We start from the raw sequence: 16,141 nt of genomic DNA, 5'->3' as shown, positions 1-16,141 counted from the left end.
CTTATTATTCTCTTGTGCATTGCCTCCCCGTGGTCACTTCAGGACGCCTTAGTGTAGCGCGAAACATGGGCTTCTTACATACAGACATAATCTATTTAGAAGTTCTAGTATTTTCTTCCCACACCCCTGGGATATATGCCTCCACTTTGGAGGCTGCTGGCCTTATAAACTTCTCAGAGAAATTTAGAAGATCAATTAAAAATTACTTCAATGCCAAAATGTCAAAGATGGGGAATGACAGAGCCTTTTTGAATCAGTGGTGCCCATCTCTCTGTTAAGCAAGCCGTGAGGATATCTGGGGCTGCTTTTGATCACTCTCAGGGGAGCACAAGCTACCAAGAACTAGCATCAGACCAGGTGTGGCTGCCACATTTTCAGATGTTCACTGACAAACTGGAAGCTCATTCAGAAGCTATATAAAAAGATTAAGCTCCAAGACAAGGTGGGGAGGAGGGAAGGAAATAGGGGAGAAATATTCAAGCCTGTGATGTCCCCTGTTCTCAAGACTCTCCATTCCCAACTCCCTCTGGAGAAACCCCTAGCCCCAAGCTAACCTTGACCACAAATGGTGATCTCTGCATGAAGAAGCAGCCCCTGTTGGAAGCCCAATCCACTATGGCTGCTTCTTGCTGCTGAGATGAACAGTAGGTGAGTGCGAGTTCCAGGTTTTATCACCCTCTTCCACATACCCAGCCCACAGAGGTCTCAGGAAGACTAAGACGAAGAATATAAAAGCACCCCTAGCACACAGTGGGGACTCCATCACTTGTACTAGGGGAACTCAGCACAGGAGAAGACCTAGGCCTCTCCACCGAATCATGCTGAACCATGATTCAAAAACAAAACCCAACAATAACAAAACACCCTCATTACTGGCATTTATTTAAAAAATCTTAAGAGTACAGACTCTGAACAAGACTTTAGAATTGGCCAGTATACTCTAGGTTTTGGTAAGGTTTGGTAATATCAACCTTACCACCATTAAAAATAACTCTACCCCTCCCCTTTGCCTGACTCCCACCAGCCCCTTACTGAAGGCCCTTTCCAAGCACAGCTGACAAGCACCCTGCACAAGGCAACACATAGCACAGCTGCCAAGCAAAGACACTTCCCCCCCGGGCCCCCACCCGGAAGTCTCAGAAGCATCACAGCCCTGAAACGTGCAGATGGTTGCACCTGCCCTGTGCTTGTGGATTTTCTCCAAGGACTCAGAAGGGAACCGCCTGGATGCAGCAAACACAGCACAAACAACAGTCGCTTTGTGTCTTGTTAAATGTTCTGTAATCAGAGCTCAACCACACTCCACTCTCTGGTGACAGTCAGAGATGCCCATTTGGTGGGGGCTTGCTCTCTCACTGCAAAGCCTTTTCCCAAAGTCCTGCTTACAGAATTCAGTTGCTCGAAGCACTGATAAAACCACAGTGTCTTAGATGCCCACAAAGGTTATTAATTAACATTACAATGTCTGTGAACCTTGTCTCAAAAGGAAACCATTATTTATTTTGTTAGTCAAACAACTCCCCTTAGCTCAAAGGTTGTGGATTTTCCTACAGAATTAGTAGGAGTTAGGAGTAGACACTGTAGTTCAGAAAGGACCGGCCACATAATCTATGGTGCCCCATGAAAAATAAAAACGCAGGCCTTGTTCAAAAAGCAGGAAAAAAGTGCCATTAAAGGTACTTATAAAATGTAAGTACCAACATTATAAAATATAAAATGTTCTTCTTTCTTCTTCAGTCTCTCTCTTGACCTGTCACAGTGTTTTTGTTTTTAATGTTGGCTCCTTGGCATGGGGATGCGCGCAGGGGTACCAGGGGCCCCACCCTGTGACTGGTGCATGAATGCACCTGGTCTACTAGCTACTGGACTGAGGCTTCATGCCGAGCCAGGGGCGAAGAAGTTGAGGTGGGCGTCTCCTCTTCCTTCAGGCCCATTGCTCCTATCTACCGCGGATGGGCAACCCCAAGGGTATTGCAACCTCTGCCCTGGGATATTCTAGGTTCCCAGGGATGGGCAACAAGCTCACACCCAGTGAGTCACCCATCAAACATAGCCTGGTGCTGCCAGTCTGGGGTCCCTGAAATACTGTCAGGTACACATGCCCCACACATGCCCTCGCCGTGCTCAGGCCCCCACTGGGTGGGGAGTGGCAGCCATTGCTGGATGCAGATGGTGAGGGGGAAGTTAGTGGTGCCTGGGGTGCCAGAGGGCAGAGGAGCAGGCAGCTGAGAACTCCTCCTGGCAAGGTGGGGAGGCAGCAGGAGTGTGTGTGAGCCCAGGCTACAAGCCTTTGGTGCATCCTCCATTGACTCACTGGATGCCACTTACAAAATACAAATTCTAAGTGAAAATGAAGAGTACAAGATGGAACCTACAAAGCATTAAACCCCAAGTGCCCCTGTGAGAGTCCTGTGGGAGTGTACTAGTCACTTGCCCATTAAGTCACCCTGACTTTAGACCTCAAATGAAACAATTTTGATTGTCTTCCTATCCCAAATATATGTATTTCTAAGATATATATTTATATACGCTTATATATAAGAAAAAGCTTTATGTGTTTCCGCCATTTCAACTTTATATCAGCTATGAGTTAATCAGCAGAGACTGAAGTTTACAAATGTTTTCTACTTAAAAGCCCTTTAAGTCAAGAATATATATCAAAACGGTAAAAGTACTTCTCTCTGAGCACAGGGAACTATAGTCAATATCTTATAATAAACTACAACAGAAAAGAATCTGATAAAGAATATATAACTGAATCACCAGAAACTAATACAACCTTGTAAATCAACTATACTTCAATAAAAAAAACTTTTTTTAAGTACTTATTTCTTGGGCCAAGGTGTTAAAAAGTAATTTTTATACTATTTTCTGGGCGTTGTAGTGTTTTTGTTTTTGTTTTTCCATGAATATGGACACATGGATTGCTTTCATAATTAGGAAAAAAAATAAAAATGTTATTTTATAAAGTAATAAAATAAACATACTTTACCTATAGGGAGAGTATGCTGCTCCTTGGACTTTTCTGATACAACTAGTGTTATCTCTCTGTTAACTTAATACCTCCTGGATCATATGAATTTCAAGATTTTCCAGAAGTTTCTGAAGCTAGCGTAAGAGTTTGAGAGCCACTCTCCACTATTGGCTTATACTCTAGGCTCCTAAATTCTTGCATAAGGGCCTTGGGCTGGGTCCAGTCCTTTTGTTACTCTCTCCTGGGGAAGAAGAAACGGTTCCTTTTTTGGGTTCCCAAGTGGGGTAGATGCACCTTTTTGGAGACAGACATCTTTTCTTCCTGGCCCACATCTTGATTGATAAAATATATCCCTTTTTACCAGGTTCTGCTCAATTGCAAAGTGCTCAATGTCCGAAGCGACCTCTTGTGTTTTGGAGTCTCTAAATGTGGCCAGGAATTTCATGAGCTGTTATTATAAGAAGCGCTTAGGTCTGAAACTCAATTTAGATACCAAGGAGGATTTCACGGGAAGATTTAAAACTCCATACATGATCAAGAAAAAACTATGTTCCAATACCCCTGAGCTCTTACTCTACCCATTATGCTTGCAAAGCCCACGTTTCTCCCTGTCAGAGGACCCAGGTGCTAGAGAGGAAGCAGAGTTCAGAAGGGTAAGCAACGGGCTTGGGACTGGGGTGTGTGTGTGGGCAGGGGGTGGGGGTGGGGGCGAGTGCTGAGTTCTCCTGGATGCTCAGTGGACATGCACCTCTGCACTTACACCCAACCAGCTAGAGTCTTTGTTCCCTGTTACAATAAGCACAGCCAGGCAGAGCCCGCATCCCAGGACCAAGAGGAACAAACACTTGGGAAAACAACCCCTCCACATAGACCATCAACACACACCAAATAGACTAGTACAGAAATTGTGTTGTCTTATTCTCGGAAAAACAATCACAGGAGCTATTTTAAATATTCCACTTCCATGAATGTGCGTGTTGCAGGGGAGATACCTGTGTGCAGGATTTTATGTTTAAGATGCTAGTGGTTATGTTTTCTATTGTCTTTTTTTTTTTTTAATTTGAGGAAAATAAAAATATGAAAACCTAGACTTACAGAACTGAGATGTTAAAGGGTAGTTATTTGCTTAATCAAAGCCCCACATACCTTTACATACTGAGTTTCCTCAGAGTCTGTTCAGCAATTTACAAACCCTCAATAAACACTTATCTTCTTAGCAAAAACACCACTTGGGTATATCTGTAGTTTTACATGCTAATGTCATAAAGCAAATTTTCAAGTCAAGTTCAAGATAACTCCTGCAATGGACTTGAGGACACGGGGTGCGGGGGGAGGGGGAAGCTGGGGTGAAGTGAGAGTGGCATAGACATATATACACTACCAAATGTAAAATAGATAGCTAGTGGGAAGCAGCCGCATAGCACAGGGAGATCAGCTCGGTGCTTTGCGACCACCTAGAGGGGTGGGATAGAGAGGGTGGGAGGGAGGCTCAAGAGGGAGGGGATATGGGGATATATGTATGCATATGGCTGATTCACTTTGTTGTACAACAGAAACTAACACAGTATTGTGAAGCAATTATACTCCAATAAAGATCTATTAAAAAAGAAAAGAAAAAGAAAAAAAAATAGCTCCTGCATACCTGCTGAGTTTTTATTTCAATTTCTGAAGCTCCTTTAGGGGGAAGAGTAGACTTACTACTTATTATAAGTCCTTCAAATTCATCTTCTTTCCCGATCCGCCTAGCTATAGCTTTCATGCTAGGGTAGAGAATGTGAGTTCTATTAAAGAAGAGAGACAGAAATTAACAAACATTTTTTCTCTTTCAGATTCTCTGACAATTCTTTTCATTCATGTTCTGTTTCCTGTCATCATGCATAAACCTCCCAAGTCATCACAGACACTTACATCGACATCTAAATCCACCACAGTTACCACTCCCTTAGTCAATATTAAATCGTGAGGCCTTTTCCCATTGGGCACATTTAATTTCAGTCTTCATTCTTCAAAATACTGACAAGTCTCCTCACTCCCTGTTTACCAGGAAAGCTGACTGTCATAACTCATAAGATAGACAATTTGGACTAGGCCACCAAAGTGAGCCCAAATACCCTCAGTAAGGCCCTGGGGGGGTGGTTGGGTGCTTAGTGAATGCTTGTTTGGTTACAGACACATGGCAGAAACCACATGCCTTTCCCACCAGCTAAGTCACCCCAGCCAGGGCTTGAAGTTGAGAAAACAACCCAGCACTCTGCATACTGAACACCTCATGCTGCACCATATTGTACCCTTGGCTGTGATGCCTGAGGCTCTCAGAGACTCATTAGACTTGGGTCTAATGGGGCAGAGAGCGGAGAGGAGGTCACGGCAGCAGCACTCCCCACTCAATTCTCGCTGGGATCCTATGAGCTAAAAAGCTTAGAGTTAGCACTGAAGGGACACTTCAGAAGCACCAGTTCCCAGGGACAGAACTCTGGGAAAATGATATACAGTGTTGCTCAGTGGAACCCAGGGCTGTCCCTGCAGTCAATAGAACTCAGCTTTTCCTGTAAAGCACTGTTCACAGAGACACACTGCCCAGCTTCCTCTGTGATCAGTGGGGCTAGGCATGCCAAATTCATGGACCAAACGTCACCCTCAGAGCAAGGGCAGTCATCTGCCAGATCCCAGGTTCCACTCCTTCACATGAATTTCCCCCTGAGCACACTCACCCATAGAGCTCCGAGAACTGTTTGTGGAGAGAGGGAGAATTGATGTCCCGGCCTCACAGCTTGAGTCGGCCCCAGTGCTCCTTTAGCGCTTCCAGTTGCTTCCAGAGCACCAGAAATGATCTCAGCAAAGCAAGGGACATCACTGCATCACATGGGCCCCCCAGCAGTCTGGAGGTCTTTGGGCTGCTTTGGAACCGACTTCTGAATCCTTGTACTCTGGACAAATCTGGCTGAAAGCATTACAGAAATTCTTTTTTTTTTTTATTAGTCATAGACCCCTACAGGATGACCTTTTACATTCATTCAGCTCATGCAGAATGAAGTCTTTGGAGAATGACTTTTCTCCCCAGGAGGAATGGTTTACAGGCCAGCAGCACATGTAGAGCTTAGAGAGTGTAAGCGTCCTTCCTGAATAGACAGTATATAGAAAGGAGAGAAATGTCTCCATTTCAAGTTTCTGCTTGAGCTGTGAACCACTCACTTTAAAACTCTTTTACTTGGGTGCCAACATTTTATCTGCCGTTGAAAAATTGAGCCTTTCATATTTAGCCTCTGCATTTTGGAAAGAGCTCTTCCACACACTCAAGATTTAACAACCCATCGTGGTAGAGCTATATTATAACTTTAAATTGGGGATTTTACCCATTTTATGGGTAAGGAAATGGAAACTTAAGTTTATCTTATCTCCTATTCCTCCTCCCATCCTTTAAAAGTTAGGCAGAGAACATGTCTCTTGATTTGAATTTATTATTCAATAGGAAATTTCACTTTAAAATTATGATTTGTTCGTTCATTCTTTGGTGCTTTCATTAAATAAGTGTTTGTTGAGGGGCTGCTGTGAGCCCAGGAGGACGTGGAGGGAATAAGGTTTTCAGGTCCCTGCTCTCCTGCACCAGCGATGTGAGGGCCAGGGCTACCCAGAAAGTGACAGACAGAAGGGGAACCTGTATCCCACCCTCAGCCTGAAGACAGTGTCTCAGTTATAGGAAAAGGAGCTTTCCTTTGCACACCTGGACCATGATGTTATGACAGGAAGGGACGCAGAGGACATTCAGGTAACAATACCTTGGACACTCAAGTTTCCTGGTCAGGAACAGGAAGAACCACCACATGATGTAACTGGACCCTAGATCAGTGCTATTAACATATGGGGAGGGTAGGATGGGGGTGGGGCCTCCAGAAAGAGAGGTGGTTAGGGGAAGAACTACAAGCAAGACCAAGGGGAGAGTGAACTCCCACCAACAGCTGGCAACCCTTCCACCTAGTAGCCTACCTCCTCAACAATCAGCTAATTCATGCATTTCCAAATTTATTTTATCCTCAGAAGCCTTTCAGCAAATGAAATCTTACTCAGTGACCCAAGATATCCAACAGACCAAGGCCAAGCGTGGTGACAAGGAGGGGGCTGCCTACAGGCCATGTAGTTGGGCCCCTCCACTCAAAAAGCCCCAAGGTGCCTCTGAGGAACCCAGGGCTCCTGGGACCATTCTAAAGGTCCTGAGCTAATCCATCACCTTCACTTGGGAGTCTTAGAGACTGAAGTCTAAGAGGTCATAGAACTGGTGGCATAGCTGGGACAGGAAACCTAGAGTCCTAAGTCACAGGCAGTATAAATTCCAGGGCTGCCTATTGTCTATGAATATTGAAATACTCTTAAATGGAACCAATCATAAAATAAAACCAATTAAAATAAATAATAGTTTAAAAGCAAACTTACCTTGTTAATATATTCCTGTTAAGAGAAGTCTTCTCTTCCTAAGTGTTTTACAGGATGGGAGAAGGAACAGGAAACAGGATAAAGAACAAGGCAGGGGAGGGCAGAATTGTCAGGGAAAGATGGTAATCCATCAGAAACAGGGCCAAAAGAGAGTAAACAGAAGGACCAAAGGGCCCTTTGGCAGGCTTCTTGGTCTTGGCACTACTTGGTCTATATCCAGCTTTGCAAATGCTCCCTCTGGGTGAGGCATTGAATCCCGCTGTGGAATTTAGTTGGCACATCTAGCATACTTCATTTTCCACTAGTTGGCCTGAAATGGACTTGTGACTCAGTTTTAGCCAGTGAGACACAAGAAAAATCTACTGGAAGTCTTCTGAAAAAGATTTCCCTCCTTGATAAAAAGACAAAGCCCCTTAAGGAGAAAGCTTTTTTGCTCCTGTCTTCATCTTACAAGGATGAGGGAGACATTTTGCTGACATACCCAGGATGGCAGAGCTGGGTGCCTGCACCAACATGAACTGCCTCCTTCTCGACCTGTTTGGAAAGATTAATACACTTTCTAATTTAAGTCATGACTAGTTACTTCTAGCAGGTGCACCCTAACTGGCACAGAGGGGTATTGGCTCAAAGGTGGGAGATCAGATAAAGCTTCTGAAAGAGCGGTTTGGAAGTTGAAATCTGAAGGATAAGTAGGAGTTAATCAGATGATGAAGCAGAGAGTGGGAGGACAGGGAAGTTTTCCACCAGAGGGGCCAGTTTGCATGAAGGTACTGAGGAGAGAGCATGGTGCATCTGACAAAATAAAAGGAGTTGAGGGTAGAGATATTGGCATGATTCAGGTTGTGAAGATCTGGTTAAGGCACCCAGACTCTATTCTCAGGGCAGTTGGAAGTCATTGAAGAGTTATAGGAGGGAAGTGACATAATCGGGTTTGCATTTTAAAATACTATCCTGGTGAGTGGACGTGAAGGAGGCAAAGGGAATACAGGGAGTCCTTTGGAGGTTATGATCTTGGCCCAGCATTAGGAGATGACAGTGATTTGGACTGGTGGAGGGGAGTGCTGAGGGAGGATGGAGAAAACTTGAAAGATATTAAAATAATAGGATAGTAGAACTTGGTGTCTGATTGTGGGGTATGATAGACAGAAATCAAAGATGGGTGTCCAGATTTTTTTTGCCTGGGTAACTGGGCAGGTGGTGGTTAACTGACAGGGAATAAGGAAGGAGGAGCACCTTTAGGGGCAGTAAAATGAGCTCAGTTTGGGACACGGTATCTCTGAGATGGAACAAGGCAGTTGAACATATGAATCTGATAGGATTGAGATTTGGACTAGACATATAAATTTTGGAATCATCGCATAAAGCCATCCAAGTTATAAAATTAGCTGGGTTTGCCCATGGAGAGGGCGAGGAGTGGAGCAATATCATGGATAAGAGTATGAGGGAGCTCCGGGGCCTGACTGTTAGGTTGGAACCTGCGTTTCTTTTCTCTCTCGGCAAGTGACTTTTAGGCATATCATTTAACCTTTTTGAGTTTTGGTATTCTTACCTGTAAAATGAGAATAATGAAAGTACCTACCTCATAGGATTATTGTGAGAATTAAAGAAATTAATAGTTAATAAAGCCTCTGAACAGATCTCAATCATAGACATTATTAATTAATAATGATCTATTAATAGTGTTCAGGGCCAACTTATTGATTAGACACAGAAGGCACAGTGCTTAGGGCCCACAAAATGTTTTAATTTCTTTTAAAATCAGAAAGAAAAAGAATATTTAGGTTGAATAAAATGCTATAATTTATGATATTAATATATTTTTCTTTATATTAACACAGTTGTAAACTATAACTCTTCATGTTTTTTAATGGAGAAATGGGCCCACAAAGACAAAAGTGGCTAGAGTCATTTAAGTCAAAATGCAGCCCTGGCAGTGGGACAGAACCCAAAAAGCAACATTTTCAGGATTGGCAGAGGGAGGGCACTTGACACAGAAGTCTGAGAAGGCATGGCCCACGATGTCAGAGGAAAACTGGAGAGAGTTGTGCTTTAGAAGCTAAGGGCAGAGAGGCTTCAAGAAGGACACACTGTGTCAAATGCGGCTAAGGATTCAGGTTGGAAGGGGACTGAAAAGTATCCAGGAGATTTAGTGACAAGGACCACGGTGCTCTCAGTGAGAGCAGTCTTGATGAGATGAGGAAGAAGACAGATCACAGTTTCTTAGGAGTGGATGGAAGGTAAGGAAATGGAAATGGCTGGTGCAGAGACTTTGGCTCTGAAAAGGGGACTCTTTAAACGGGGGCACTGGCTAGCTTACCCCACGTCCAGACAAGTCTCTGTCTAGTTCCAGAATCATGCAGAATTGTTTCAAGTTATGATACTAGGAGGACTACTGGCTCTTGGTACGTTAGAGCTTCAGGGAGGCAAGTCCGGAGAAGGGAGTGCTTGCTTAGGAGTCCATGGGCTAGCGGAGTGATGCAGACAGGAGCCAGGCTGAAGATGTTCACCTGGGGCCTCTGTCATACCCTGCCAAGTCCAGCCCGAAATGTGTGAGACTCACAAGGAAAAGCAGCCAGTTGGAGTTCAAATTGGTTTCAACGGACCGCCCCCCATGAAGTTTGTTCTAGTTTTAAAATTAAAAGAAATAGATATACCACTGATCATGGGACTTGCTGTGAAAGAACATACTTTGGAGGGGCTCTCACGGGCTACCCCTGCTTCACTGCTGCTCCTGTGCGGCATAAGCACAGTCCCAGGACCCTGGGAGAGGCTATGGGATGGATGAAGCTATCTAGTCCATCTCCCAGATAGAAAGGTCCTTCAGTACAATGCAGCACTGGTCAAGTACGTAGACCGTTCACCAAGAATACCTGTGTATTTTTGTCCAGTGTGGCCTGCCATCCTGGGGGATGCTCCATGATCATATGATAGTTACTCAGAAGAACATCTTCCATTAGCAGCTGCTTGTCCGCCAGCTCTCCATGAGCCACCTTGAGGTCACGGTCACTCAGCCTACAGAGGCATAGCTAAAAACAAAAAGGAACAAAATGAAACCAAAACATCCGTTTTGAACACTTCTATGTATCCTTTACACGTGGTTTTGAGGGAGAAAATTAGGAGTAGTTGTGTTTACAAGCCCCATGCTCTCAACTATTAAAAAAAAAATCCATAAAAATCAGAGCAACATATCTAGCTCAAAGTCCCCCTTGAACATATCAGACTTTCGGCTCTGTGTGGAAGTCCAAGTTTCCTAAACCTTATGGTGGTGTCCGTATGTGGTGTATGTATAGTGTGATACATGTATGCACAGGGAAAATACTGGAAAAAAACCAAAATGAACTGTGACCGTCCCCTAGTGGGGGACTATGATTAATTTTTTTTTAAGCCATTCTTACTATTTCACTTCAAAAAAAAAATCTTTTCACTTATGGAAACTTTTGAGCACATACAAAAGCAAACAGAATAGCTCCCATCACCCGGCCCTAAGAACCACCAACCTATGGCCAGTCCTGCCCCATCTTCATCACTCCCCACCTCCATATTATTTTGAAGCAAATGTGCCATTGACTTTAATGTTGTTAATAATACTTTTTAAATATTTTCTATTTAAAAAAATGAAAACACAATAATACTTGCTTAAATAATCAGGGGGAAACATATAATTGAAAGAAATTCTCCCTTTGAGTCCTGCTTAAAGAGTTCTCTTCCTACTACTGTAGGTTGGTCAGTAGTCACACGTCTCCGAACTGCCAGCCTGGGAGTTACTCTAAGAGTTCCCGAGAGTGATCAGAAATGGATGACCACTCCCTCAGATCATTATTAGCCATGAGTATTTCAGCTGTTTCAAGTCTGATGCCAGCTGAAACCATGATTTTCTTGTGTCATAAGAAAACATGACTCACCTTGCAGCACTGGGTTTACAGTTTCATAACCAAACACCTTGCTTATCTCATAACTTATTCACCGCTGACTAGAGTATGAAGGATCAGACCTACGGACCCAATGACACCTGCTTTGCAGTCTGCATTCGGCTCTCTCTGTGACAAGTGGGAAGACCTATCCTACCTGCATCTTATATTCTAGGGTATCTGGGCTGCTACTTGTAACTGGAAATGGTCCTCCATCTTCCAGAAATGCTCTCCAAGGGAACAGCACAAATGCCTAAAAGAACCAAATAATAAATATAATAATGCTGCATAATAATGTCCATAAGAAATAGACATTTGTATATGAACGAGATGTCTGTGTCTGCACACCAGAACGCTGTGGGATGATTTCTCTATTATGTAGAAATAGTTCTTGATGGATAGTCCCGGATGATGCGCAGGAGAGAGTAATAATCTTATTTTTTAAACTGATTTTTCAGAAAGTGACTAAACACTGAGGGTACTTAAGATTTCAGTGTAAATAGTCAACACCAGTATTTCGAAGTCCCAGAATAGTATAAAACCAATAGTACATATTTATAATAAAAAAAAGTAAACTTACTCAAATTTTTTCAATATTACAAACCTTAAATATTTGTCCTTTATCTCCATCGTGCTCCAGTTCTAGGCATCAACTCAAAACCAATGCCACAACGTTACACATGGGCCTCTGTCTTCTCCACATCACTGTCCAACAGCCAAGGCATCCCCTACTCCCTGGGGCATGACATGCAGTCCTGGATATAGTGGGCCTGTCCACCTGACCCCATTCTACACTTCCAGACTCGGTACTGGCTTCAGACAATTCCCGGAGTTGGAGTTGATTCAGGTAGCAGGGAATCAGGACACCTGCATCCACCTAACCCCAGGCAACACTCAAAGGCAGCACGAGCAGGCGCAACGGTCACGGTCCAACCCTGTCTTCGGGTCTAGATGAGGGTCAAGGCTTGGGCCAAGAGTCGCTGTCTTGTAGCTATGGAAGGTAGAAATGTGAGACTTACCTGGGGTTGATGCTGGCATTGCTTGGCTTAGCTTTGTAACATAAAACATTAAGTTGGAGGTTTTGGAGTCAAAAGATCTGGGCTTGTGAGGTGGTTTTAAAGATATGCCCACAGGGACTTCCCTGGGGGTCCAGTGGTTAAGACTTTGAGCTTCCACCGCAGGGAGCACGGGTTCGATCTCTGGCTGGGGAACTAAGTTCTCACTGTGAGGCCAAAAAAAAAAATACGTCCACAAATTCTTTTTTTTAAAAAAGATTTTTTTTAATGTGGACCATTTCTAAGTCTTTATTGAATTTGTTATAATATTGCTTCTGTTTTATGTTTTGTTTGTTTGGCCACGAGGCATGTGGGATCTTGGCTCCCTGACCAGGGATCAAACCCATGCTCCCTGCATTGGAAGGCGAAGTCTTAATCAGTGGACTGCCAGGGAAGTCCCGGTCCACAAATTCTTTGATTCTCTTCCCATTAAGAGGTGCAGCACCTTGACCACAGCCTCATGAGAGATCCTGAACAAGAACTACCCAGCTAAGCTGCTCCCAGACTCCTGAGCCTCAGAAACTATATGAGATAATTAATGTTTATTGTGTCAATCTGCTAAATTTGGGGGTAATTTGCTCTGAAGCCATAGATAACTAATACAGTTTGTGACCTAGTGTTGCCATGACTATGCAGCAGTTTGATCTCTGGCCTTCTAGAACCTCAAACTCTTTAGTTGTAGCAGGTGGATAACATAGTTAGTGCCTAGGAGCAATAATAGTTGCCAGGATTACATTCGATGACGCATGTTGTTACCGGGCTGTTCACAACTCAGCTGCTGACCTAATTTACGTTATCGTAATTGCTATCATTATTATTTATTACATGGAAGAGATCAGGTGTTGGTTTTGCTACCAGCTGTGAGCAGATAAGCTGTTGTCCCAATTAGCCTGTTGAGCGGTTTAGAGGGAGAGCACCTGACTGGGAATAACAGCGGGCCATGGGGACCTAGCCCACTCTACCACGTGAGTGAAGGCTAAAGGGCATTCCAGCACAATGCACGTTTGATTGGTATATAAATAGCTCTCAACACACCTGGAGGCTCTGTGGATCCAGCAGCTGTGGCAAGCTGAGCTGGGAAGCAAACATGCTCTTCACGAGAGAGTTGCTCAGTGGCGGCAACCCATGCTACATGTCATCTGTGACAGACTGGTAGGCAGGAGCATTTCCAGCTGCCAAAAATGTTCTTCTACTAAAACAGGAAGGGAATCTCATTAACAGCAGTTACTCAAGTTTCTAAAGCTCAAAACTCTCTTCAAGGTTACTGGAGCAAGATAACAATTTGAGATATCAACAGGTTTCTTCCTCAGCAACATCATCCCTCACTCCCTTTTCTTTACACACTGCCCTTCACTCTCACAGTTCACAGCCCTCAAGGGAAAGGTAGCTATCCTCTAGACTAGCACGGTCTAGCTGCAGAACTTTCTGCAGGGCGGAAATGTTCCATATTTGACTGTCCAATATGGTAGCCACTAGCCACATATAGCTGTTGAGCACTTGAAATGTGGCTACCATGACTGAGGAACTGAATTTTAAGTCTTATATCACCAAAATCAATATTAATTTAAACTTTTAAATTAAAATAGCCACATGTGGCTACTGTACTGGACAGCTCAGCTGTAGCTCTAGAACAAAGACATCAGTTGTTGAATTTATTTTAAGACCAGTAGCTGAGACAGCAATTCCTGATATGTAAAACCAAATTTTAAGTTAAATAATAAGAGCCTGGGGTTTGAGAGAGAAAGCTTCTTGTTTTGTTTTGAACAAAACTTGGCTTTGCATATCAAGAACCAAAAATCCTGAAGACTAGAGCATGGAATTTATACCGTAAGTCACAGAGAAGGAAGTATGCTTGATAAATTACAATCATTTTCTTGCCCCAAAGGAAATGAGTTTAGCGAGCAAGGAAAGACTGTCTCTAGAGCTTAGATCCTGTGGATGCCCAAGAAAAGATGATGAAACAGGATCAGTTTCGGGGGGATCCAAAAGATCCCCAGGACAGAAGGGATCTTTTGCCTAAATCCTCCATGGGCTTTGCCAAGTCATGCATAAAGCAGATATCAAAAAGGAGATTAGTGGGCTTCCCTGGTGGCGCAGTGGTTGAGAGTCCGCCTGCCGATGCAGGGGACACGGGTTCGTGCCCCGGTCCAGGAAGATCCCACATGCCGCGGAGCAGCTAGGCCTGTGAGCCATGGCCGCTGAGCCTGCGCGTCGGAGACTGTGCTCCGCAATGGGAGAGGCCACAGCAGTGAGAGGCCCGCGTACTGCAAAAAAAAAAAAAAACAAAGAAAAAGGAGATTAGCAATGACTGAGGGAGATGTTAGCACTGATGGAAATGAGGCAGGCTCCCAGAGATGAGCAGATAGTCAAGTGTTGTGGAAAGACCTGAGGAGTGCCTAAGACCCCACAAGGGGGTGTCCAAGTGGGGTGCTGAGCAGCAGACCAATCAGAAGAGATCTGGGATTGGACAGAGATGGGTGAGGTAGCCACTCCTCTTCAACTGCTGGGATGATTTATAAGCACCCCCAGGAATTTAGATCACCTCTGAGAAGGATAAAGGAGGAGAAGGGTGTGGTGTAAGGCTTAAGGTAAGGTCCAGTATTAGTGCTGCCTTGACATCTGGTAATATTGGGAGGGCTTTGAATGACCTAACTATAAGTTCCCCTGCCTACTCTGCTCCCACGGGTAAGGTCCCCTAGTCAAACAAACTTCCTTATCAAAGGGACCAAGTACAATCCCTGCTTATCCCCAAGTAGTGGTTTCAGTTCCCTGCCAGACCACAAAATTATTCAAATGAACCAATCACATCCTCCTATGGGAGCCAGGAAGCACTATATCCTCTTGATACTACAAAGCCTGCCTCTCAAGCCCCTAGTTGTTCACTCTGGTCACAAGTACAAATCCTCTGTGGCCCTGCATGGCATGCTATGTTCTATTCCCCTCAGCTGTGAGTACATGTGATGAGTAAACTGCTGTTGATCCCATGTGTCCAGTATTTAGTGTCATGTGTTTGGCCATCCCCATAACCTTAGGGCGGAATCCCTCCCTCACCAACAGGGTAAAGAGGAGGCAATTAAAACAAAGGTAAAAGGGGATAATCTTGAATTAATTGATTTTATATCTCAAACTGACCACTTTAAACTGTAAATGTGGCTGAATGACATGGAATTGAAAAGTTTAATCTTTTTGTCAGCAGAAGTAGGGGCTTATGAACTTAAGTTCAAAGACAGATAAAGGTAACTCTATTATTTGCATATCAAACCACTGTACTAGTGCAAAAATCATACCACCCTTTTCACGTTTTTGTGAGAATTAACAAAAGATAGTTGCATACAGTTATATACTGAGACACTGAATAAAAACTTTGACTTATCCTGATAGCTCAAGGATGGCTCTTGGAGTTGCTCAATGGATATATAAACATTTTCTCCTGTTTCTCATATCATTCACATGCTTTCTCATGATTCTCAATGAGCCCTGCCAAGAGGCCCATGATTCATTCAACACCCATGTGACAGTGATGTATCAAGCATCTACTATGTACTGGGTACTGTGTCAGGAACTGTCTGAGATACAAAGATGGGTCCCCCATGGATCTGACCTTCTAGCCCAGTAGGGCCCAGTGAGGCAGAGCTCATTATCCAGCCACTTCTGACCTTCCTCTAAACTCCCAAGGCACTTTCTATATATATACCTCCCTTATAGGTTGTATATATCTTCTTAAAATAATGGTACTGCAGACAAAAAAATGTCGCCTGCCATTCCACTAAACAAAG

At 43.8% G+C, this 16,141-nt stretch overlaps 2 protein-coding genes across 2 annotated transcripts in view; both read right to left on the bottom strand.

Moving 5' to 3' along the window:
* LOC138842306 (coiled-coil domain-containing protein 162-like) overlaps positions 1-10,544 on the bottom strand; it is a 50,579-nt gene extending 40,035 nt beyond the window's left edge. Inside the window, 5 exon segments of the mRNA XM_070043449.1 lie at positions 3,336-3,422; positions 4,617-4,755; positions 7,884-7,936; positions 10,273-10,428; positions 10,536-10,544. Coding sequence (XP_069899550.1) covers positions 3,336-3,422; positions 4,617-4,755; positions 7,884-7,936; positions 10,273-10,428; positions 10,536-10,544 — 444 coding nt within the window.
* Positions 10,545-11,458: 914 nt separating this feature from the next.
* LOC115866882 (uncharacterized) overlaps positions 11,459-16,141 on the bottom strand; it is a 117,233-nt gene continuing 112,550 nt past the window's right edge. The window contains 2 exon segments of the mRNA XM_060283504.1: positions 11,459-11,563; positions 13,401-13,554. Of these exon segments, the coding sequence (XP_060139487.1) occupies positions 11,459-11,563; positions 13,401-13,554 (259 nt within the window).

The sequence above is a fragment of the Globicephala melas genome, chromosome 14 (genome assembly GCF_963455315.2).
Source record: "Globicephala melas chromosome 14, mGloMel1.2, whole genome shotgun sequence".
NCBI lineage: Eukaryota > Metazoa > Chordata > Mammalia > Artiodactyla > Delphinidae > Globicephala > Globicephala melas.
This window is presented reverse-complemented; position numbering and strand designations above follow the sequence as displayed.